The 26,695-nt window shown below is 41.6% G+C and overlaps 1 protein-coding gene across 2 annotated transcripts; it reads right to left on the minus strand.

The window, feature by feature from the left end:
* Positions 1-543: 543 nt before the first annotated feature.
* LOC143281241 (uncharacterized) lies at positions 544-25,627 on the minus strand. Of its 2 annotated transcripts, none has more exons than XM_076586348.1 (23): positions 25,563-25,627; positions 23,979-24,047; positions 23,440-23,461; positions 22,531-22,691; positions 21,683-21,931; positions 20,200-20,332; positions 18,598-19,577; positions 17,757-17,886; positions 16,388-16,515; positions 15,637-15,755; positions 14,970-15,048; positions 13,889-14,020; positions 13,201-13,287; positions 12,480-12,554; positions 11,214-11,366; positions 9,830-9,979; positions 9,208-9,297; positions 7,180-7,287; positions 5,358-5,465; positions 4,664-4,794; positions 3,799-3,997; positions 2,650-2,844; positions 544-2,186 (listed from the first exon to the last, which is right to left on the minus strand). In XM_076586348.1, the coding sequence occupies exons 2-23, from the start codon at positions 23,982-23,984 to the stop codon at positions 2,121-2,123; spliced, it is 3,501 nt and encodes a 1,166-aa protein (XP_076442463.1). In that variant the 5' UTR covers positions 23,985-24,047; positions 25,563-25,627; the 3' UTR covers positions 544-2,120. The 2 variants fall into 2 exon arrangements, with proteins under 2 accessions (XP_076442463.1, XP_076442462.1); XM_076586347.1 differs by having other exon boundaries at positions 22,531-22,694.
* Between the last annotated feature and the right edge of the window lie 1,068 nt (positions 25,628-26,695).

A 26,695-nucleotide genomic window follows, 5' to 3' on the forward strand; every position in this document is an offset into this window, starting at 1 on the left:
TGTTAGCACGCAGGTGAACATTTTACATAGAGATCATTTACACGATGATGGCATGGACACAAGTCAAGAACAGCATGTACCTACTGACCCAGCCCAACCTTCAGACACACTTGGATCATTATCACGATGATCATGACAACAGTAATCATAATTAGTATCATCATCTCTTCTTCTTTGTTCATGGGCTGCAACTCCCACATTCACTTGAATGTACACGAGTGGGCTTTTACAAGTATGACTGTTTTTACCCCGCCATGTAGGCAGCCATACTCCGTTTTCGAAGGTGTAATCATCTTTTAATTGAACTGTTTGCTCTGAAGACTGTTCACAAAACATGCCAAAGCTCTCAAGCACATATTGTCATAGGCAACAGTAAGTGCTGGTGACATGTGCCTTGACAGTGACAAAGTGGAGTGATGGCCTACAGGTAACGCGTCCACCTAGGAAGCGAGAGAATCTGTGCGCACTGGCTCGAATCACGGTACAGTCGCCAGTATTTTCTCCCTCTCCACTAAACCTTGAGTGGTGGTCTGGACATTAGTCATTCGGATGAGACGATAAACCAAGGTCCCGTGTGCAGTATGCGCACGTAAAAGAACCCACGGCAACAAAAGGGTTGTCCCTGGCAAAATTCTGTAGAAAAATCCACTTCGATTGGAAAAACAAATAAAACTGCATGCAGGAAAAAATACAAATAAATGGGTGGCGCTCCCAGTGTAGCAATGCGCTCTCCCTGGGGAGAGCAGCCCGAATTTCACACAGAGAAATCTGTTGTGACGAAAAAGAAAAATACAAATAATCATGTGTGTAGCAACAATGTAAACCTCAACACTACCACCCATTCCCCAGTACACAGCACACACAGAATAAACAACACACAGAAGGGAAAGAAAACCAGAAGACAACACTATACTACAGCAATGCTATGGTGCCCAAGAGAACAAAAGAACATAAACATTAAACAAAACAAATTCTTTCTTCTGTTTTTTTTTTTTTTTTTCTTTTATTGATGTGAAGGGACATGATGAACAAGATGAAAACAATGAATACTTAAAAAGGCATCTCACACAGTCTGAAGGCCTTCTGTGATCACCAGCATCAACGTTATTGCCATCCCTCGGGTGGTAGATAGCACCTTAATGCTTTCCGTCCAGAATGCAAAGGCTGCTCTTTAAACATTGGATAACTCACATCCGAACGTCGCTAAACAACTGTTTCTTTGTATGATCCATGAGTAATTTCGAAACAGCGTTGATTTCTGTAGTTAGGGTGTGTACGTTCTGCCACAAGGATTTGTGCACAGAGCTTTGACACAACAGCGAAGAGCATCCGAACAGAAATGAGTACTGGTGATGCAGAAAGCTACACAGAGTATGTTAGGCGTCTTTTTTTAATGCATGGCAGTCAAAAACGCATTTTTTACACTCAAAATATTCAGTCTTCTCTCTGCATTCCATACCAAATCAATCCTATAAATGTCCCTGCTTTTCTTCACAATACCTATTAACTGTCACTTGACTTCTCACTGGAAACAACCTGCTGTGTTTGCTACTTCACCTATCAATATCGCCAAACATTATCTAAAAACCAGGACTACTGTTTCAAATCAGTCGGTCCCCAAATTCTCACACTAACTCTTATTGTTTGAATTCTCTCAAATGTATTACCTCTTTAAATGGTTCCATCATGAACCTTCCATCAAGCGTATTACAACTTCAAAATCTTCCCCATCCATACTTTCTTCACACAATCTGCCCAGAAAACTGCAGACCTACTCCTCTGATGTAACACTTACAAATAACAATCAACATGGTGATTTACCAAACAGTTCTGTCACATTATCTTATTCCCCTCTTCCCTTTACTCTGTGAAGAGTCACTGGGGCACCATACAGAATTGTTCATCAGATTCCTCCAGGTCTGTGGGTTCTGTGACAGCAACTAAACTCGCCCTAAAGTGTTAATGTACAATGATGGCATGGACAGGAAAAAAAAACTGGAACACTACCACGCCTTCCACGAAATGAGTTTGTGATGTTTTCAAATAAATTCTTTTCACAAATAAATGATCCCAAGAAAACATTGTCCAGGGCTGTGAACACAATGCGACACAGACAGCAATCAGAACTTGAAATCCTTGTATCTTTTTGAAGACTTCCCACTGTCTGCCTGCTGCTTCTTGCGTTTCTGAAACCCACAATCACACACATTCATAAACTCACTGAAGCTTCTTTTCTACAGTTTAGCAAACACACTCTGCCACTTGCAAATACATTCCTCTCTGCCTGTCCAAGTACTGAAAGGCAATATCTATCATGTTGATCACACACACACACACCGTCACATACAAAGGTAAACACTTAAATTATCAAAGATTCTCATAACAACTGACACAAATAGGCTTCTGCCTTTCTTCTGAGATTCTCTCACATTCCAGGTGGATGGATTACCACTTGGCAACCACTCCACTGATACACACACACTGACACCACCACCACCCACAGACACACACCATGTGAACGCCAACATGCATTAAGCATGAACATGGGCACAACACATACACACACGCCACTGACCCCCTACACTCACACACATACACACACACACACACTACTGACCGCACCCACCCACACACAAGCACCCCACTGACCCTCTGTTTGGCGGCGTGGGCAGCCACCATGTCTGACAGGTCCTCCTTCTCCAGCTGTGACTGCTGCTCCCGCACGGTCTCGTCGTACTTGGCCTGCATGGCGGCCGTGTCCAGGTCCAGCTCCTCGGGGTTCAGCGTCACCTCCACCCCCTCCGCCGCACCCCCTTTCTCCGCTCCCTTCTTGCCTGGCTGCACCTGTCAGTCCAGCAGCTTCAGTGTCAGTTTTACTTTCTCAAGAAGGCGTCACTGCGTTGTGACAAATCCATATGCACTACTCCACACCTGCTGGGCAGATGCCCGACTGGCAGCATAACCCAATGCCTAAGTCAGGCCTTGAGTGCATGCTTATATATTTGTGCACCTATCAGAGTAGATTTCTTTTTACATAATTTTGCCAAAGAACAACACTTTATCATCTACTGTCTCATCGGAAAGACTGCACGCTTAGTTTGATTTTCCAGTTAAACTTGGGAGAAAGGCCGAGAATGGGATCTGAACCCACACCCTTATGGACTCTCTATATTGGCAGCAGAGCATCTTAACCACTCTGCCACCTTCCTCCAACAGTCACCTGGTTTAGTCCACCACCACAGTCACCTGGTTTAGGTACAGTCATCCCTGATGATGGCAGGTGTTGTATTGTCTAGACTCAAGCCACAGCTGCAGTTCAAATGATGATGATGATGATTATGATACGAGTATGAAACGCATAATTACATTAAAATATTCACAAAAAAACTAAAACAAACTGAATTTAGTTCAATATTTTTTCCCCCAAACTCTGCAGTTTCCTCTTGACATGCACATGGAAAACCCAAACACAAAAATAATTTGTGGAATACTGATACACTAACATTGACATACACACAGTCAACACTCATGACTTGCAAACATACACAGTCACAAAAACACACCCACACACACTGACACAGCCACAAATACAGTCACACACACACACAGACATATAAAACAGTCACACACACAGACAGCTACACAAACAGTCACACGGACACACACACGCACACAAAGAAAAACACAATCAAACAAAACACACTCACAACATACACTCTCACACACAGAGACATACACAAACAGTAGCACACACACACACACAGCCAAGTGCACACTAACACACACACATATACACACCCCAGCCATGTCGTAGATGTGAGCAGAGCCCATCATAGCCCCGCCCACGGAGGTCTTTTTCTCCGGCAGCACAGTGTAGAGGGCGGGCGTGTCTCCACCCTGGTCCATGGCGTCCTCAATTCGTCTCTTTCGCAACTCGATCATGTCCGGCGTTTCCACGCCCACTGGTATCGAGGTCAGCCCGCTCGGGGTCACAAGCCTGCACAACCATTGTTGGAAGGTCACAGTCATGCATGGGGTTTCTTTCTTTTCTTTTTGTGTGTGTGTTTTTGGGTGTGTTTTTTTTAATCTCCTCTCTGTGAATTTCTTATCACAGTATCATCACACAACTATATAAATGCTGACACATATAAACAAACAAAAAATAAAACCTTAATCGTGAATAAGGTACTGAGAAACTGTGAATTATTCCCCCCAACTTCACCCCCTCCCCTTCTCTCTGAATTTTTCCTCACATTATCATCACTCAAATGTATCATATACATGCAGGTACACACACAAGCACAATAAAATCTTCATACTGAATAAAATGCTCAAATTAAGCATAAAAGTTGTCATTTATTGTACTTTCAGGGGCTTAAACCAACTGGTAAACTCACATTCTGCACTGCAATTTGGAGTCTGATCTGGCAATAATGATACAGCCTGAGTTACTGCCTTCTGGAATTATCAGATTTCCCAAGTAGTACTATGGGAGGTTTTTTTTACCTGCTTTAAAAATCTCACGGAGTTGACAAAAAGTTGCATTTTCACTGTATACCATAGTCTCCAATTCAATCATTTTCTTCACAGATGAATTCTCTCTCTCTCTCTTTTTTTTCCCCTTTCTTTCTTTCATTCTGTCAGATATACACAACGCACTAACCCCTCTGCTGGAGTGACCAGTCCAGACTCGTCCTTCTCTTCCTCCTCCTCCTCCGATTCCTCTTCAGACTCAGACTCAGACTCCAGTTCTCCCCAGTGAGACTTGTCCACTTCCTCTTCTTCTGCTGCTTCCTGTGTATGGAATTCATCGTCATGACATTACTTCAACCTCCAGGAACAAGTTACTACTGTGATGCACTCCTTTCTTCTCACTGCAGTCTTTTGATATAAAAGACACTGCAACACAACTTACTTTCCAAAATATGAACAGGATCAAAATCACATAAATTTATTATGCCCAAGTAGCATGATACAAAAGCTATCAGGAGACAAAGATAAATATATGCTGTCTGTAATTCTTCACCCCTATTTTCTATACCCTTAGGTTACTCTCTGGAGCACTCTCTCTCTCTCTCTCTCTCTCATGCACACACACACACACACACACGCGCGCACTCGGAATGGCATCTACTCAGTCAAATATTGTTTGAGCAGACATACATAACACAGACACATCCATCATGCATGACAATTACTTCAGTGTAAGTTTGAGACTTCATTTTCATATATTTCAGTCCAAAATCCCTGTATTTTCTCACCAGTTGACGTAACTTGAAAATATCAACATCCTACCAAAGACCAGACGTTACTTCAAGAGACAGAACAAAACAACACACAGCAAAGTGCACACGTACCTGAGCATCCCCTCCTTGTGTGCCGAAGACGTCTCCGTACAAAGGTCTGCCCATTTCATCCACTGGGGGTTTGCCCCATCCACCCGCATGGTAACCAAAGGAACAACCCTGACACCACACACACACACACAAAATCTTCTTTGTTTCCGTATGCTTCCTAGTATACATATTATGGTCAATGGCCCTGTTTGCAAATAAAAGGAATGTCAAACAGAATAGAAAAAAAAAGAGAGAGTTACAGTCATGGGTAAATCAATGACTGCTCAAGTTATGCTTCAAAAATGAAAACACTCAACAAATACAACAAACAGGTCATTTACTATACGGAAACTGTGCACCAAGACTACAGCAAGGCAACACAACAGATCATGACTTTTTTGTTAATAATCAGATCAAATCATCATGCTGGCACATGTGCACATACAAACAAACATAATTTGACATCACAAGCAAATGAAATAGAATATTCCTAACATCTCTGATGGAGTCTCCCGTCGGTCCGACGGATGAGTACGCAGGCAGGCTTATCTGTCGGTGTGTGTCCTCATATGGGAGAAGAGGCCGATTCTGGATGCACAGCACTTCCCAAAAGTGTTGCAAGGGAAAACGTCTCCAGAAGTTGAGCCCTGCTTCCTTCGCTCACGCTTCTCCTTGAAGGCCAGTGTTCTTTTGTTTTCAAACGTCTTTATGCTACTAGAGCACAGCATCCTCCAGTGAGAGCGGTCAAGCGCATCAGTTTCCCAGGAAGCGATGTCTATGTCACAGGCTTTGAGGTTTGTCTTCAAGGTGTCCTTGAAGCGCTTGCAGGGTCTTTCAAGTTCACGGTGGCCTTCCTTCAGCTGGCCATACAAAAGCATCTTTGGGATCCTGCTGTCTGTCATGCGGACAACGTGTCCTGTCCAGCGTAGCTGGCACTGGATCAGCAGGCTTTTGATGCTGGGCAGGCCACTCCTCTCTAGGACCTGGAGGTTGGAAACCCCGTCTTGCTACTTTATGCCAAGGATCTTTTGTAGGCATCTCTGGTGAAACTGCTCAAGCTGTTGAATGTGACAGTGATACATCGTCCATGTTTCAAAGCAGTACAACAAGGTGGTCAGCACAACAGCTCTGTAGGTTTTCATCTTGGTGCTGAGCCTAATGCCTTTGTTGTTCCACGGCCTGTTGTTGAGTCTGCCAAAGGCGGAGCTGGCCTTGGCGATGCACACGTCACTTCTGCATCATGGGCTCCATTGCTGCATAGGGTGTTGCTGCTCAGGTAGCAAAACTTGTCAACTGACTTGATCTCTGTGTCATCGATCTTGACTGCAGGTGGGGGGGTGGAGGCACAGGCGTTCTGTAAGCTAGCTGGTTGGTACATGAACTCAATCTTGCTGAGGCTGATGGTGAGTCTAAAGCGCCTGCAGGAGGTTGAGAACCTGTCCATAATGAACTGCACGTCCTCATGGGTGTGCGCAGCAAGCGCGCAGTCAACAGTGAAGAGGAACTCTCTCAACAGTGCCTCAAACACCCTGGACCTGGCATTCCTAAGCATCTACATAAACCTACATAAATACCAAACACAAAACAACAGCAAACCAATTCAACTGATGCAACCACAACATTAAGTATGTCCACTTTGAAGGTCTTTTTCCATCAAATACAAAGTAAAAAATATCCATGACATACACTTTCCTTTGGAATTTCATAAGAGAGAGAAAAAAAAAACTAAAGAAAATATGTTTTTCAAAACTGGAACACAAACAGAAAACAAAACATTCAATAGCAGCTATGTAAAATTCACTGACGATCACTCTGGGCACATCCAGGCAGTGCTCTCACTCACCTCAGGTATGGGAGCGTTCAGACCTGGTATCTTCAGGTTAGGGTAGGAGGGCGGGGGCCCGTAGCGCTGCATGGCAATCAGCCAGGGGGGAGGGACGCGCTCAGCATTCTGAAACAACAGCATCACACAGCACACATCAACCACAACATCATCAAATACCACACATCAACCATACTGCCCACAACAGCATCAAATACCACACATCAACCATACTGCCCACAACAGCATCAAATACCACACATCAACCCTACTGCCCACAACAGCATCAAATACCACACATCAACCCTATTGCCCACAACAGCATCAAATACCACACATCAACCATACTGCCCACAACAGCATCAAATACCACACATCAACCATACTGCCCACAACAGCATCAAATACCACACATCAACCATACTGCCCACAACAGCATCAAATACCACACATCAACCATACTGCCCACAACAGCATCAAATACCACACATCAACCATACTACGCACAACAGCATCAAATACCACACATCAACCATACTGCCCACAACAGCATCAAATACTGCACATCAACCATACTGCCCAAAACAGCATCAACCATACTACGCACAACAGCATCAAATACCACACATCAACCATACTGCCCACAACAGCATCAAATACCACACATCAACCCTACTGCCCACAACAGCATCAAATACCACACATCAACCATACTGCCCACAACAGCATCAAATACCACACATCAACCATACTGCCCACAACAGCATCAAATACCACACATCAACCATACTGCCCACAACAGCATCAAATACCACACATCAACCATACTGCCCACAACAGCATCAAATACCACACATCAACCATACTGTCCACAACAGCATCAAATACCACACATCAACCATACTGCCCACAACAGCATCAAATACCACACATCAACCATACTGCCCACAACAGCATCAAATACCACACATCAACCATACTGCCCACAACAGCATCAAATACCACACATCAACCATACTGCCACAACAGCATCAAATACCACACATCAACCATACTGCCCACAACAGCATCAAATACCACACATCAACCATACTGTCCACAACAGCATCAAATACCGCACATCAACCATACTGCCCACAACAGCATCAAATACCACACATCAACCATACTGCCCACAACAGCATCAAATACCACACATCAACCATACTGCCCACAACAGCATCAAATACCACACATCAACCATACTGTCCACAACAGCATCAAATACTGCACATCAACCATACTACGCACAACAGCATCAAATACTGCACATCAACCATACTACGCACAACAGCATCAAATGCTACATATCAACCATACTGCACACAACAGCACCAAATACTACACATCAACCACAACAATCCCCATATATGAAGCAAATGAACAGGTCTTCGAAATAAGCTGAACTAGTGACTGAGGGTTCCCATGCTTTCTACTATTATCAACCACAAACAGAATAATGATTTGTCATCCCATATCGAAATTTTCTTCACAAGAACAACTGAATCAAATAGAATCCAATTTCAAATAGAATTCAAATGTTTAACCAGCTAACATCAAATCCTGCACATTTAAAAAACAGCACTGCTGCCATGGTTTACCTGACAACTGAACAGAATATTCTATGGGAACATACATTCATACAATTCAAACACTCAATCAAAAACTGAAATTTACAATGCTGAGACCACAACGACAGAAATACTCAAAATCACAAAGGGTATAACAGAAAAATGCATGCGCACGCACGCACACACACACACACACAGAGCATATATATATATATATATATATATATACTCACTACTCATGCCATCTTCCCCATATCCAGTTCATTATACCACCACTACCCTTCCAACTTCCAACCCACCCTCTCCCCCACTCCCCCTTTTTTTTGGTCTAATGTCACTCTTCGTGAAAAGACAAACTGATGAACAATAACAACAACACCAACACACACACACACACAATATATAATTAATTAAAGACAGACTCAACAGCAAATCTCACCGCTCCGACAGGCATGCCAAGGGCCACACGCAGATCGTCAGTCAGGTTACCAGGTTTCTTCTCTTTCAGGCGAGTCTCAAATTCCTTGGACTGCAAACAGAAGCACACTTTATGGATATAGTCAGCAAGCAGCAAACATACAGCCCTGTTTCCACAATACAATTTTCTGCAAATTCAGTGAAGAAAATGATCTGTTGTTTCAACGATCCTCTGATTTACCTGTAACCAAGCTGGCAGGAAGCACTGAGCGGCAGTGGCATGACATTGTGCACCTTTGTCATATTTAAGTAAAGAGCAGGCCTTACTGCACTCTGTTGTGGTGTTGTATTTGTTTACTTCAAACTGAAGACAACACTGTGTGGTAAAAAAAACATTTAATAAATATGTGCATTAAAAAATCCACATTTAATAAATATGTGCATTAAAAAATCCAAACTTCAAACAAAATTGTACACTACTGACAAACTAAAAACTAAAATAGCGGAAATTACAACTGCTTCATTAAAAATTGCTTTATTGATAATGTCTAAAGTTTGAGTCTTTTGCTTTTCCAAAGTCTCACAAGTAAATGGAAATCTTATGAAACATTCAACAAAATCAACCAGCACAGTGAAACCATCACCTCATAATACAGGTCTCCATGGATTGTCATCTTCGGCTTGGTCTGGAACCTGAAGAAAGCGTCGTGCAGTTTCTGGTAGTCAATGTCAATCTTGCCCAGTTTGGGGCGAACCTTCTCCCTCATCTTGGCCTTCAGGTTCTTCTGCTCTTCCTGCAAAACCGAACAACTGTTAAAAAAATACACCTTCACATCCTCTGGATTGCAAGACACCACTGCACTGTCTGCAATGGACATTCACAGCAACATGCATTCAATCATTTTAAATGTATCAAAATAAAAAATCTAAAAAAATTTTAAAAAACTGAAGAAAATCCAGGTGAACTCTTTTGACACCACAGGCGACTTTAGTCGACAGTGAGGGGCTATGTTATCTGGACCATTTTTCACATTGTAACAAATCTTGACAACTGCAGCCAACTTTCCAGCACGATACGAAGTTGACTTACCTTGCACCTTAGACCAAAATTTGAAGTGAACAAGTCCACTGTGTTGTTTTGACACGAACTGAATGATGTGACTGGAAGTGTCAAGTCTAAAATATTTGGTGTTGGGTGTGTTTTTCACACAGAAACTTGGTGGTGAAAGAGTTAATGTCAAAAACTGATAACTGGAAGGACGCGAGTTCAAAACTCCAATGGGAAGACACACGTTTCTGGGTCATCTACTTCACTGATGTTACTTTGGAACTGTTGATTAAATTTCCCAGCCAAAAATGAAGGTGTCTGTATCTCTCCAGTCTGTTTGATGCCAGGATATATTGTGAAAGGAACTGAGTCACCAGTTTCACACTGTCCTAAATCTAAATGGACCTTTATGACAGCATAATCATTCATCTTAAAAAAATAGAAATAAAAACTGCCCCATAATCTGTGAGGAGTGGCCTTTCATGACCTGATCTCAAAGTGTCCTCAGTTTCAATTTACCCTGTATTTGTACGCTGATGAAGAGGTCTTGCCAATGTGTTAGCAAGTTCACAGGGGACTGCTGTAGGAGGGTCATGGTGACAGTCTCCACTTCAAGGTGAGCACCCTCTCAGTCTTACCCTGTGACTAAGTGATTATTGTCATCTGGAGGGGGCTCAGTAGGCAATGCCCTGTGCATGTTGAATCAGAACAGGCACAAGTAAACACCCCCAAGGTCACACAACACCAATGCAGAGTCTTCTCTGGAGTGTGGCCTCTTCATGTCAAGTTCCCTACGAACTGCTGGCGCTGGGACTGCGACAAATGATCCAGCATGGCTGTGTATGCAAAATTTGACACGAGTAGCATGTAGACAATGCCAATGAACTGGTGCAGATGATGGGGCAGCAAAAAGTAAAAAAAAACAAATAAAAATAATGAGGCTACCTGTCCACAAGTATTTGACAACTACAACACTTCACCTTCTCCTGTAAGGCAGCTCGCATGTCCTCAATGCCAGTGGCTCGGATGAAGTCTGGCAGCTCAAAGGGCTGTTTCTCTATACCTCGCTTGCCCTGCAGATACTTGCGTTTGTAGCACCAGTGGCGCGGCACTGGAACTGTGTTGCGTGTCGCCTGGAATGGAAACATCCAGAGCAAAAGTGAAAGTCAACTATTCAACAAAAACAAAACAATATTTTTTCTCAAGTGACCCTTGCACATTTTTTTTTTCAAAGCTCTTTCCCACTTTGACCCAATCACAAACTGACAGAATTGGCATTTTTCTTTATGGAAACCATCAAATTCATTCAAGCCAGACACAGGTTCTTAACATGCAAATATTGATTAACTAAGAATGCACTGTTCTTGATTACATAAGTAATCAGTTGATATCTAGTGAGTGGGAACAGAAAAGTATATTCCATCTCTTTGCAATCCAACACATAGTATCATATTTGATTTGTATGACAATGAATATGCCTTTACTTGTAGCTGTAGTGCACAGCAAGATTCAGCAAGTTAGAAACAAAAACATATACTTTCACTTGTGACTTTAATTCTGCAGGATGCTTAACAAAACATATTAGTAGATGATTATGTAAGTTTTGTTTTGTAATTGATGTTATCCATGTGATCACACTATCTGTGCAATCTTAACGTCATGTGTTGCAATGTCTTGTATTCTCAATATTTGTTCATTTTAACAAACAAAAACAAAAAAAAAAGAAAAAAAGAATGCACTGTTATCCTACCAGAAATATCTTCTTTTTTTTCATGTTAAGCGACACACACACATACTGAAGATTTTTTTCTCTCAACAAGTCCTATATATATTATTCTGTTCTTCTCACCTAAGTGTTCTCATGTAACTTACTTATCCTTGAACTACACAAATGATTTTATGATTAAAGACACTGACAAATCTTTCTAAACGGCACACTTCTTCCCTCAATACACTCTCTCAATGCCTCCAGAATCCCCATGCAAACACTGCTCAAGTTCAACTCCACATCCAAATAAACTATGCCAAACTGGCGTACAAGTGCATTCATGCACGGAGCATTCCAACTGAATCAAATTATACTGATATCTAATGAACTATATTTCTTTCCTTCAGTTACTGTCACAATGATAGTGACTTTTTTTTTCTTTTTTTTTTTTTTTTTTTTGGACAGCGTAACTGAGCATGTTTTATATGGAAAGACACCTTAACCGAATCACTACTGACATATTCCTAACAGACATTACCTTGAGATGCACCAGCAGACGAGGATCTTTGGCAGTGACATCATGCATTTCCACCACATCCGGTCTTGTCACCAGCTATAGTGGTGACAAACAATACAAACAAAAGTTACTGTACCAAGCACAATCAACAGTGGCTTTGTTTTTGCCCCTAAGACAACCTAATTATGGTATAATGTTTCATGCCTGTTCTCTTACTATGGTTGTTGCATATGTATGACTGTGATTACTGCATATGGTTTAAGTCAACTCAGCATTATATGTCTTTTATAAATCAATATGAAATTACCATGATTCTTGTTCATTGTTTGTGTAAAATATACCACAAATGAATTTATCTTTTTAGGTACTGTATAGTAACCTATAAGACTAATGGTAAAATGGTCTTACACAGTTGTTGCCTTCCCTGTGTTAGTATTAATTATCAGCCATGATCTGAGTCAGTACCATGGATGCACAAGTGGGTGGAAGACATGTAGATATCACATACTTGTGGAATAACCCAATATTGGCAACATATTTATTCTCAGAAAGCTAAATAATCCTTGTCTGAAAACACTGTTTGAATCTTTGATGCAGAAACACACACACACACACACACACACACACACACACACACAGAGGCATATCTGCTCACTAAGAGTCTAGGAATGCTTACTAACACAATCTGCTTTCTGCAAACACACAACCCCAGTGACACTGTGATCATATGGCACACACTCACCTGCTTCAGTTGTGCTACACTGAGACGAGTCATCTTCTTCAGCTTCTTCTTTGAGATCTTGTTGGCTTCATCCTCATTTCCTGCACTCTGATGAATGACAGAATAACATACTTCTGACAAACAGTACTGACAGAATAAAATTTCAGAGAAACAGCAGAACCACACAAATGACAGAAGTGAACATGTCTGAGAAACAACTGAGAAACAGGAATAACAGAATACCATTTTTCTGAGAAACGACAGAGTAACAGGGATGACAGGATAACATATTTGTGAAAAATGACAGAATCGCAGCAACAACAGAATATCATTTATGAGAATCAACAAGACTGACAGAATAATAATTTGAAGTCAAGCAGAATAATGTAACATCCAGTTTGAGAACGAGATTTCAAATGAAGAAGGACAGAACAATAAAGACATCTTTTAAACTGTTAATAAAAAAAAAACCTAAAGAAAAACTTTAGAACTTCATTTAAACAGTCACTGATAGTCATAATAACAAATCAAAGATCTACAAGAAAATATTCATAACAAAAACTATCTATCTGCAAATATAAGCAAGTAAATATACATGGGCATATGCACATGCCGACACAATGAGGAATGGAGTGACAGAGTCACAGATAAACGCACAAAGAGGGAGCGAAAAGAAAGAAGACAAAACAACCATCAAATCATCAATTACCTCATCCATATCATCGTCAGAATCCATAGTCCCATCAGCCATGGACTGAGGCTTGGAAGCAACCTTTTCTGCCAGTTTGTCTGCTTCACGCTTTTCTTCCAACTTGTCCTTAGGCTTCTCCACCTCTGTGATCTATGACAGGAAAGCAACACAATGGCCGTCTTGGTTTAAATGTTGTTTTAATTCAAGAAATAAAGCAAAATACTGCATTCAATATACCAAGTCTTGCAAAACACACTAAAGCCTACATTGTATTCTTTCATGTAATACGAATGATCAACAAACACAATACTGAAAGTTACAGAGAATGGAGGTTTTCTATTTTCTGCACCACATTCTGACCATGTCTTACTGCATCCCTGGGCCAAACTGCTTCAATTAAGGCAGCCATGAGCTGTTTTTAAGCGTCTGCAAGCTGGGGATGTTTTTGCTTTCATAACCCACCCACATTGTATGCTGACAAGGATAACGGGATTTTTATTATATATTGGTCTTCTGCATGCGTGTAAACATGAAGGGGATTGTGACACAAGCAGGTGTGCACAAGTGTTGACCTGCAAAATCGGAAAAACCAATGCCAATTTTTAATTCGCCAGACACTGCCAATACCTGGATCAAACCCAGGAACCTCAGATTGAAAGTGTAGTGCTCTAATCAGTCGACTATTGCCACATCACCATGTCACAGTATTGTTAGGATTCTGCAAACTCAAACTGTAAACATAAGCAATGGTTTAAAAACAGTTATCAGTAACAACATACAGGTTTTATGTACATGAACACATACAAAAAGGTTCAAAGGTTCAAAACCATTTTAATCCAAAAACCCTATTTGGGCACATGGAAACACAATAAAGAAAAAAACAGGTTTACATCCTCAAGACGTGCGACAAAAATAGAGAAAAAAAACAACACACAAATATCCCAACACCCCTTCACACACATAGGTGATAAGTAAAAAATAAAAATAATTAAAAAAAATAATAAAAAAAGGAAGGCAAAGAAATAAGAAAAGAACAGAAAGATAGAAAACAAAGACAAAAAACAAAATCTTTTTCACCATTTTGGTTTCTCAACCTTACCTTGAAAGTTTCAAATATCTTGGCAAAGGTATGGTAGTTTGGATCTGATGGATCAAGCTCCAGCTGTTCTTGAACATATCTGAAGAAAAAAATAAAACACAACAAAACAGAGTGAGCTTTAACTTCTAGCACTATCTGCTTGAACATCTTGCAAACAATCCCTGATCAGCATTTTGTAAGTTGCTCGTTTCTTTATAACATACAACAGCGTTCTACACTAAGAAAACTTTCAGTGATAAATGTTTCATAAGCTCTTCACTTCTTTAGAATACAATCATTTATCCCATGTTTTAAGTTTTCAGTTTCAAGGTGCTGTCAAAGCGTGTGAACTGAACTGATCCATACACAGTGAAGCACATCTGCTCTACTTAAAAAAATAAAAAAATAATTTTTAAAAAAGAAAAAAAGAAGAGGAGCAGATACATAACCTTTGCATAAATCGAACATGCTGGTCAGGCCCTGAGATATATCATCCAAAATGCCGCTGAACAGAAATCCATCAATCAATAAACAAACAGATTAATAAACAAGTAAAGAACCCCATACATTGAAAATCCTACCTCCACACCCTCCCCAACTTTTGCTTTTGTTGTGTTGATTTTGTCTTTTCACAAGCAAAAGCCATGGGAACCCCTCTCTTCCCTCCAAAAGAATGGAGTCCACTTACTCGATATTGACCTCTTCCTCGGGGTTCTTTTCCGGCGTTTTGTTGTTCTGTTTGGCCTTCTGGTCCTGGAATCGGTTCTTCTTGGCCTTCTTCTTCTTTTTCTTCTTCTTGCTCTTGGACTGAATAAAAAATTTTAAAAATTTTAAGATCAAGGTCAGCACTCTTTCTCTCTCCTACCTTGGCCCAGTGGTGTGGATTCACAGTTCGATTTGAAAAGTCTCTCAAAACACATGTCTTCTGTTCTGTCTACCATCTAACGTGACTAATGTGCTTCTTGGGCTTCCAATGGTCACGAGTAAGCTTTTTCAGGTGTGTTTGCCTGTTTGTGTGAGCACATGCATGTGGTGTTCTTGATGCATGTATGTTTTACTTTTTGTTGTAAACACCACAAACTCCCTGCGTGGAATACATAATACAACAAACAATATATAACACAACAAAACATAAAACAAAAGTCACCAACATTAACACCACAAACCCATGTTATGATTCACATGAACACAAGTCAAAAACAAAGGAAAAAAGACAAGACAAAAAAAGACAGGTATGTAAAGAGTATAATTATAATATTCACACTCAGTCAAGTTCTTTAAGAACTTAACATTAAATGAAAGTAATCATTTGTATTTAAAAAAAACAAACAGATAAAATAAAATTAAAATAAAAAGGAGTCAAATGCTTTGTAACAAGAATTCTTTTGAAACAGCTGTGGACGAACAAATAAATCACCACTGACAGCAACCCCACTCACTTCTTTCCCTGCAGGTTTGGCCGTGGTGACTTTCTCCTCCTCCTCTTCTTCATCAACTGCTGTGACTTCATCATCGCCAGGAAAGAAGTCATCCTCCTCGTCCTCTACTGGGCTCTTATCTTCTTTCCCTGTGGATGCAGGCAACACTGACGTCAATGTTTATACACATGCTCCAACATCACCCTTTCCATCTTGAATCAGGGTTCCCCATAGATGTGACAGAACAAAATTCCATTCTTCTTCCAGACAGTTTCCAGACTGAAAAATTTCTACACCAAGCACAAGGCCAAACTGATTTTTTTTTTTTTTTTAAATTAAAGTCTGCTACAATGCTGACAAAAATGGGGAAATATCCCAGAGTCAGTGTTCAATTTTAATCAGTTTTAGGTGTGGTTCTTTGTTGTTGTTTTTTTAATGTTAAACTTTTTGTTCAATGGTACTGGTCAAAGGTTTTATCAAAACTCAAGGACTTTTCTGAAGACTTTTCCAGCCCTGGACATGGTTCTCTTATCTTTAATAGACTTTTCCAGACTTCCATGAATCTGTATGAACACTTAGCCACCCTCTTATCTTAAATAAACATCTGATCAATTTATCGACAATTTATTCCAAGCCAATCAGAGGTAACTGATGAATAAAAGAATACATTAATGAAAAACAAACATACAAATAAATGACTGTGATGTCAACACTTATAGAAATTTGGAAACTGAGTCAATCATAGCATCATGAAAGAATCATGTGACAATGGTCCAGCCTGAAAAACATTATATTTTCTAATCAGAATAGTTCCAGTTTTGTTGACTTCTCCTCATCCACTATTTGCACATCATGATGCTTTGAATTTTCTTCATTATTCTGCTTTTTTATTTTCAACATCTTTTCCCTAATATTCAACAATTCAAACAGTACAGTATCTTCCAATTCAAAACCAATTTACTTTCACTACTTAACCTGCTTTATTTGTTTTAAAAACACTGCAATGCATCAGTCGTAGAGTCTTTGCTCCCACAGGGAGAAAGGTGGCAGAATGGTTACGACGTTTATCTGCCAATACAGTATTTTTGAGGGTCTGGGTTTGATTCACTCTCTCGTCCTTTCCTTTGGAAAATCAAACCAAGTGTCTGGTCATTTGGATGAGACAGTAAAATGAGGTTCCATGTGCAACATGCACTTGGTGCGTTGACAAAGAACCCACAGCAACAAAAACTACACTAATATATGTGCATGCATTGAAGGCCTGACAAGCACGTTGGGTTATGCTGCTGTCAGGCGTCTGCCTAGCAGATGTGGTGTAGTGTATATGGATTTGTGTGAAAGCAGTAATGCCTCCTTGAGAAACTGAAACTGAAACTATGTGCTTCCTCACCTTCATTTTCAATGCTCTCTTCTGGATTCTCATCATCCAGCCCCATTTCCTGTGCACGTACGGATTTGAATTCCAGGACCTTCTCCAGAGCTTGAGGGAGGCGAATCTCTCGAGGTCCAGGTCCAGAGGACTGAGGAAGAAAAAGAGGAGGTATGAAAGCTAACGTCACCAACTGACAGAAACACAGCTGGGGCATATTTCCCATGTTTATTCAGGGATAACCTGTACAATTCATAATATATTGTACATGGTTAAAACTGTGATTCTGCCTGCAACATAATCTAATTGCATATGATGTTTTCTCCTGAAATGTGTCTTTTCTAATAAAGTGGCAAAAAAACAAGCATCCAAATAAAGTCAGTAATTTTAGTACTTCACAAAAACACAAAACTGTGCTCATTTTAAGTAAACAACTCCACATAATTTTTTTTCAGAGCTTGATAAAAACAGACAACTGAAATCAAATCCCCCCACAATGCAAGCAATAGACACACAGTATGAGTGAACTGGAAGTAAACAATCCTGTAAGAATATATCGCTTACATAACTTCCACCTGCTTCCTCTCTGTTGCTTCACAACCTCACAAAGGCATAACTCTTGTGTCCATCATTCAACGAGAGTGAAAGTAAGCCCACGAGTCATTATTCCCTCCCCAACAAACTTCAGCATGCACACTAACACAAAGACTGTCAGCATATATTAATAAATGCTGAGTTGCCACAGCTATATTGCATCTAACTTTTTAAGGATTACACTTTTATGAATGCATGTGCTGTGTTTTCTCATCATAAGTATGGATGATACTTCATCAATGTGTGCGTGAACACAGCAATAACCTACCTGGGGTGGCCGTGGCTCCATGCCCTGAGGACCTGGGCCACCTCTGGGTGCCTGCAGCAAGGGCTGTCCTCTGCCTGGTTCCATTCTCCCGAGGGGACCTCGGTCTCCCCCATGGTCCATGGGGCCTTGATCCATGGGGCCCCCCCGGTCATTGCCCCGGTCCATGGACATCTGAGGCCCCCTGTCAGGGCCCCCACGCTCCATGTCCATGCGGTTCTGGTCCATGCCCATGGAGGGGGGTCCGCGGTCCATGGGTCCCCTCCTCATGTCCTGGTCCATGGGCCCACCCCTCCTCATGTCCTGGTCCATGGGCCCTCGCCTCATGTCCTGGTCCATGGGCCCTCGCCTCATGTCCTGGTCCATTGGCTCGCGGCGCATATCCCGATCCATGGGTCCTCCGTTCCTGCCGTCCATGTCCGACCCCCTGTCAGGGCCCCCCGGGCCTTGGTCCCTGTTGGGGGGTGGACCGCCATCCCTGAACCCCCGGTCCGGCCCATGGCCCATCCCCGGATGCATCCCTGAGGGCTGGGACATGGAGGGCTGGGAGCCAGGAGGGCCCATGCTGTGGAAGGAGGTGGGGGGCCCTCCGGGGGGACCTTGCCCTGGAGGAGGTCCCTGTCCCTGAGGCGGCCCCTGACCTGGCTGGAACATCATGTGGGGGGGCTGAGGGGGCTGCCCCTGGGGGCGGGACTGCGGAGGCTGCTGGGGGGGCATGTGACCTTGACCCATCATCTGGCCACCCTGCTGCGCCTGAGACATCTGGGGCGGCCCCTGAGGAGCCTGGGACATGGGAGGTTGTCCCTGTGGGGGCATGCTATGGGGGGGGCCCATGTGCATCGGGGGCGGCCCTTGTGGGGGCTGGGAGCCGGGCATCCCTGGATGGCTCTGGGGAGGCCTGACCATTGGCTGGCCAGGTGGGGGCTGAGGGGCTCCACCAGTAACACTGGGATGCAGGTGGGGAGGAGGGGGAGGGCCTCCAGCTGGTGACAAACAAAGGGAATGAACACACTCATTTTTGCTGGTAAATATCAGCAAAAGTCAACATAAGATGAAAAAAGAAAAAAAAAGACAATGTTAAAGTTTACCACGGACACACACACACACACACACACACACAACCAAACTCCAGGTTATTACATAGGCTCACATTGTTTACACATGTGAGCCAAAAATGATGCTGATCCACAATACAAAAATAGAAATAATACATTGAAGAATTAACAGTTTCGATCAAAATCCAGTTTTAAAATATTCCCTGCCTTCAGCGTTTTCACTAATCCAATCTTATTCAGCAATAACATGTAACACTTAAACATCACAAAGTCTAGGGAAGCCTGGCTACTTCTAACTGGGTAACATCAAGTATTCAAACTGTTTTTCTTTTTAATCAGTAACTGCCCTCTCGCCCTCCAGACTCTGAACACACTTTCCTTTCTCGTTGTGCTCTCCCTGCTCCAAATTTCTTTCAATCCTGGTTCTAAAAATGTCACATGGAACACTCACCAAGCCTACAAAACTATCAATATTTTTTTTGTACAAATTCATTTAATCAGATGTAATGCATAACCAAGGAGAGAATGCTGGAGATGGAATATTACTCACGTTGCTGCATCTGTGGCTGAGAAGTCTGTTGCTGCTGTTGCTGCTGCTGTTGCTGCTGTGCTTCCATCATCATGCGTTTCTGCTGTTCAGAGCGCTGCGCTTCCAGTAAAGCTAACTGCTGCTGCTGCATCAGCTGATGATCAAGAGAAAATTATGTTTTCGGTTTTACTGAATTTTTATTTTGTATGTGGCATATATTCCTTCCGTCATGAGGTGCTGTGCATGCAGATGTGTGCGTGCATGAGTGTGCCCATGTGTTGCACGAGTACTTACCTGCATGTGTATTTGACAATGAATTACCTTTGCACAACAGCACACTCTACAAACAAATCTTTTGAGCATCACTTCCCATCACCAACACCCATACGTATACAGAAACTGCGAGAATGTGTCGAGCCCCTCAAAACCCACCTGTTAAAATTCATTGCAATATTTCTTGAAAAAGAGAATCTTTACAGAATGGAAGAAAATCTTTACTACTCTAATCATTCATAAGACAATATTAAAACTATCCCATAGCACTTCTGTTCTCAGAAGAAAAAAAACAACAACTCCACCTTAAACACACCAAGCACCAATACCAGAGATCACCCTTAACACACCAGGCACCAATACCAGAGATCAAAACTGACACCCTCACACTTAAAAAGTCCATTGCTCTAATCATTCAATGCGCATATATCACACACAGTCCATGCAAAAATTTATCAGTCAGACAATCCTGCTACTGTCAGTTACTGCACATCAGTTCCATTCGGAAATATCTGTCCACTGACGCAACATCTAGACTTGTTTCTCTCATTCTCTCTTGCCTGGACAACTGTAACACCACATTGTCTGGTGTGCCTGCTTCATCTGTTCAGTCACTTCAGTGCACACAAAACTTTGCTGCCTGACTCGTCCTCAGAAAGAAAAGATCTGAGCACATCACTCCTCTTTTGCAACATCTCTATTGGCTCCCTGACTTACACAGAATAAAGTACAAGATCAGCACTATATGTTATAAATGTATTCACAAATCTTCCCCTTCCCATCTCTGTGGCTGCTTTTACCTCTACACTCCATCTCGCTCTCTATGATTGGCTTCTGATCTGCTCTGTTTACACATACCCAGATTCAAACACTCCACTGTTGGCCACCATTCTTTCTCTTTCTCTGGACCTTGCAATTGGAATGAACTTCATCTTTCGCTTTGTCAGGTCTCTGCGCTCAGCTCTTTCATGTTTGGCCTTAAAACCCACCTCTTCCCAAGATAGACTCCCTTCCCTGCCTCCTCCTTGTCTTCGGTTTCTCCAGTTTTTTTTAGTTATGCATGCGTGTGAATGACTGGTGCGAAAGCGCTCTGATTTGTCTCTGCACAAGATTCAGCGCTATATAAATATATAAATCATCATAATTATTATTACACACTATTCACCAGTGCACACACACACACACCCTCACACACACACACACACACACACAAAGGACTCCTCAGTCTCACCTTTTGCTGGGCTTCTCTCTGCTTCTCAGCCTCAAGCATCTGCTGTTGCTGCAGGGCCTTCATCATCAGGTCCGACTGCTGGGGCGGGTGAGGGGGGGTTGGCTGCATCCCCTGTGGGGGAGGCTGCATGGGCTGGGGGGGAGGGGGCTGCATGGCCTGCTGGGGGGGAGGGGGCTGCATCTGAGGTGGTGCAGGAGGGGGCACCGGCTGGGACATCTGAGGTGGTGGTGGTGGTACTGGCTGAGACATCTATTGCGGAAAAAAAAACAAATAAAATCCAGAGTGGTGACTGGGTTTGACATTTACTTTTGTGAGTGTAACAATATCAAGTGTCTCTAATCAGAAATTCTGAATATTTTCATGTGCATGCTCATGCACACACAGAGAGATGCATTAATACATCAAAAATGCATATGCTTGCACACACACAATGCATGCACACACAACTTCTGTTCTTTAAATCAAACAATATAAGCTTTCCAGATCAAAAACTGAGAATTTTTGCCTTTTATGTGTCATTTTCCTCTGTGAAATAATACCAAACTGTCCCTTTTATGGGAGATCAGTTTCCTTTTTTTCAGCTGAACACTTAAATAAAAAGGATTGAATATTCCAAAAAATGAAGAAATTTGTTTTGTTTCATCCTGTCATGCCTGATCCTCCAAAAGGGAAACCCAACCACTGACGATACAAAAAGAAATGCTGACAGTGGGACTGAGACAGATGAGCCCGGGTGTGGCCGTGTATGGGGGACTCAGAATGAGTGACATGGGAGTGCAGATGATGGGGCAGCAACAACAACAAAAACAAAAAGAAATGCTGACACTACAGGTAAATGCCACACTGACCTGCTGCTGCTGCTGCTGTTGTTGTTGCAGCAGCAGGCTCTGCTGATAGCCAAGGGCCTCCTTCTGGCGCTCCTGCTCCAGCATCTGTTTCTGCAGGGCCACCTTGCGGGCCAGCTCCTCATCCAGGTTCCTCGGCCCGTCCCCCTCTCCTTGGAACCCCACTGCTGCCAGCCACCATCACAGTGAAAATCGTTTTTGATACAAGAATCATTTACACACATTTGTTATTAGAAATCAATGTTAAAAAACAAAACAAAAAATAAACAAAAAATCATGCATGCATGCACAAGTGTACACCCATACACTGATACAGACTCTCACTCTCACACGAACACATGCGCATACACACACATACAACAACAGCTAGAGGAATTAATGATTCAGCATTTCATTTGTACTCTTTGCTGAGGAACTTTTGATTTCAAGTCACATCAACGGTGAAGTTAATAATAAAAGTTTATACACTAGGTTAGTTAATTCAATGTAGTTTTTATTTAAATACACTTGAGGTCATTTAGTTAATTCAATACTGTCTCTTACTTTTTTACATGTTATAAAAAATGGGAAACAAAAATATTCTTTTGAAAACATGACATATATTGAATCTAATAAAAATAAGGTAAAAATAAAAATAGGGTAAATGGTATCTATAAGAAATGCATAATACCTCAAACAAAAACTTATTCAGCACTGTAAATGGCAAACACAAGAAATGTATACCATTACCAACACAGACAAAAAATTATTCAACACTGTAAATAGCATATATAACTATATAAGAAAAACAAAATTTAATTAAAAAATATATATATATTAATAATAAAAAATATATATATATTAATAAAACACACACACACACACACACACACACAGTAACACAAACAAAAATTTACTCAGCACTGTTCTTACCTTCATCATTATCTCCAGGAGCCTGAAACAAATCAAACTTGAATAGTTCAGAAAAATCTCTTGAATGTGAATTAGTTTCAGCACTACTAGTAACATTCACTGAATCTTCCTTTACTTCAAGTTCAAAGCTTTAACAATATCAACAACAACAAAGGAAATATGATCAGCATGAATTAACATACTCTGCTTCCAATTTTTAAAAGAATCAATTAAAATAACAAGCACTGACAAAAAAAGCCCCGCAAAAAGTGTTGCTTTCACACATATAATATATGCATTAAATCATTTGTAGTTTATGCTGTCATCCCAGTATTTTTACTGAAGTAGTGTAAATACTCATGTGCATATATCATATAACATGGTGCAAACACACACGTGTATGCAAACATCGGCATACACAAAAAGACAAAAAGTGAAAATATGGTAAAAAGGAAAGGAAAATGACAGATTCTTCACTGTTTGATGTAGGTTTACTTTTACCTATAAAAAGAAACAAAACAAAAACAAAAAAAGAAAACAAGAAAAAAAAATGTACTAACCGACATTATGAGTCAAACAGTCGCCAAGCCACGTGTGTAAAGTCCAACAGGAGTATGTTACTATTTTCACTGGAATAAAAATGGAAAACAAAATCAGACAGTGCATACAATAAAAAAAACAACAACAAAAAACAACAAAGCATTATTCATGCACACAAAGTTCTGTTTGCTGCTGACAATGATGATGATAATGATGATGGTGATGATGATGTGTGTGTGTTTAACTGTCAAAGTATGAATAGGTTACTCTGTGTCATGTGGATATCTCAGAAATTTATTTGTGTGTCACACCCACAGTGTGTGTGTGTGTGTGTGGGGGGGGGGGGGGGGGGGGTATGGGGGTTGACATTCTTAGTTGACTGCATGACAAGTGTGGATAGTAGCAATGTGCAAGTGTGTGACATTCTTGATCGACGGCATGGTAAGCATGATTAGGACTACGAGCAGGCATGAACCTCAATCCCAGGGTCAACACAGTGGCCATGACCAGCACTGGCAGCAGTTCCTTGTCTTATTTTTATTATACTGTCACACCCAGTTCCAGCATAATGCTTTAATCCAGGGTACCATAAGCAAACAGAACAATCTGTCATCTGAGATAGTCTTTGGATGCTTTCATATCAAAGGTTTTGGAAACACCTGACCGCACACCCTACTGCTCCATCTGTCACCACTGTGGATGAGGTTCGGGGTTGTCATAATAGAATAGAATGTGTAAAATGAAAAGTAACAGTGACACAGCAACACCACACCAGCAACAAGTACATTACTGATTTTAATTTTCAGGTATTCTCCTTCTGTTTTCTTCTTTTTTTTCGGGCGGAAGTGGTTGAACACCTGAGGTAAATGCCAAAGTAATCAATGAGCTGACTGGCTGCGCACAGCAAAGAAGAAATGACCCAGATAGCTCAGCAGACTTCACCACTGGACAATAAATGTTTGTCAAGAACCCAGTCCATGTCAAGGAAGAAGGCCTGTTCTTTTCACCCTGGTTTTCCAATTGTTACTGTTACATGTGCCTGCCAGACAACCACAACAATGGGTCTCACTCCCCTAACTTTGATGTTCAGTTTACTCATTACTGACAACGATAATGCTGCTGTTGTTTTGTTGTTGTTGTTGTTGTTTGTTTTTTTAATGACTTATTGTAATATTATTACTATCATACTCAGAATGTCAGATTATGATATTTCTATCTTTTAGAAGACGAATTCTCACTTCGTATACTACTACTAGTAGCTACTACTTTCAAGTGTATTACACATTTTACGGAATCAGTATGGCATTAACCATTACAAAACATATTTTAGACTTTGCAATGTGTTTGCTTGTGTGTTATTAATAGCGGTGTTTGCAGCTGTTTGATTCACTTTCAAATTCCCACACTCATTACGCTCCCAATAAAATCTAAATCATTGATTCGTGCCGGTAATCGTAGTGTCGACGAAGTCTTGTGCGTGAATAAAAAATGACAAAGCAGATTGTTCTCAGATGTCTGTTAGTACATTAATAACCAAGATATCAAAGGTTTGCATTAAATGATGTGTCAGACCGTTCATCATAAATGTAAAGAATTGTACTTACAATTCAGTAGAAATGTGTTCTGTTTTCAGAGCGTGCGTGCCACCATTTTGACGGCTGGATCAGGCTAAGATAACGTTTTACCGAAATCCATACACCAACACAAATGCCTCCAAAATAACAGACACATCACCAGCCTGTCCTTTGGATAGAAGAAATTCTGGGGAGAGCTGGACAGTACAAGGTCTTCAGAGAAGAAGCCCCCTCAGGCAATTGTTTCGGCCCTTAACTCCTTACACTATAAGGGGCCGGGCCGCACCCAGGTCATGACTCCTGGATGCCCTTGTATTGCCTTCTTTTTTTTCAACTAAGGTTTTCTCTCTCTCTCTCTCTCTCTCTCTCTCTCTCTCTCTCTCTCTCTCTCTCTCTCTCTCTCTCTCTCTCTCTCTCTCTCTCTCTCTCAGCAGGAACCCACGCCTCCAGGGTGGTCGCCACTTCAGGACTGAGTCACCTTTTCTGGCAGACGTTTTAACCACTGAGCCATCGTACGCCTAGTTTGACCTCGACCAGATCCATGTGAACTTCTGCAGCTTCTGCCATTGCTTTGACGGAGCCGGAGCCCTTCAGTGTCCTCTCTCTGCCAGAAATCGACAGCTGTTTCATGAAGCTGTAGGCAGATGCGCTCATATACCCTCTTCCACCAATCTCTATGGCGAGGACTTTGGCTTGGAAGCCAGATTCTCTCAGGCTGCTGACTAGACTAGCATATTTATCGGTCTTGTAGATGTGGGCTTCCTCCATTCTGCTTTCGTATGGCACAGTGAGCTCAATCAGAATCGCTTGTTTCGTTGCCTTGGACGGAGTGGAATACTATGCCAAGTCTCATGCTGCTCTTGCTGATGATTTCCGGGTGTTTCTTCCCCTCTCAGTAGTAGGTCAACGGTACACTCCGGCCCATTCTTCGGCACCATCAAACAGCTCACGTATCCATGCTTTGGACGTTATAGCTGTTCCTGGCCAGACTTTATGGCATAAGCAGAGAGGAACTCTACCATCAAACAGCCCACGTATCCATGTTTTGTACGTTACAGCTGTTCCTGGTCAGACTTTATTGCCTTCTGCAGAGAGGAACTCTACTGGAACTTCTGGTGGTGTGGGTGATCCTTCAGTGGACAGTGCTCACCACGTGTGCAATT

The sequence above is a fragment of the Babylonia areolata genome, chromosome 4 (assembly GCF_041734735.1).
Source record: "Babylonia areolata isolate BAREFJ2019XMU chromosome 4, ASM4173473v1, whole genome shotgun sequence".
NCBI lineage: Eukaryota > Metazoa > Mollusca > Gastropoda > Neogastropoda > Buccinidae > Babylonia > Babylonia areolata.

What these genes read in the sequence shown, in the direction of transcription:
- LOC143281241 (XM_076586347.1), bottom strand. An exon ending in GTGTAGCACAACTGAAGCAG is followed by an intron (nt 12,555 to 13,200) that starts GTGAGTGTGTGC and finishes TCACCACTATAG; the next exon opens with CTGGTGACAAGACCGGATGT. An exon ending in GAGCTGCCTTACAGGAGAAG is followed by an intron (nt 9,980 to 11,213) that starts GTGAAGTGTTGT and finishes TCGGTTTTGCAG; the next exon opens with GAAGAGCAGAAGAACCTGAA.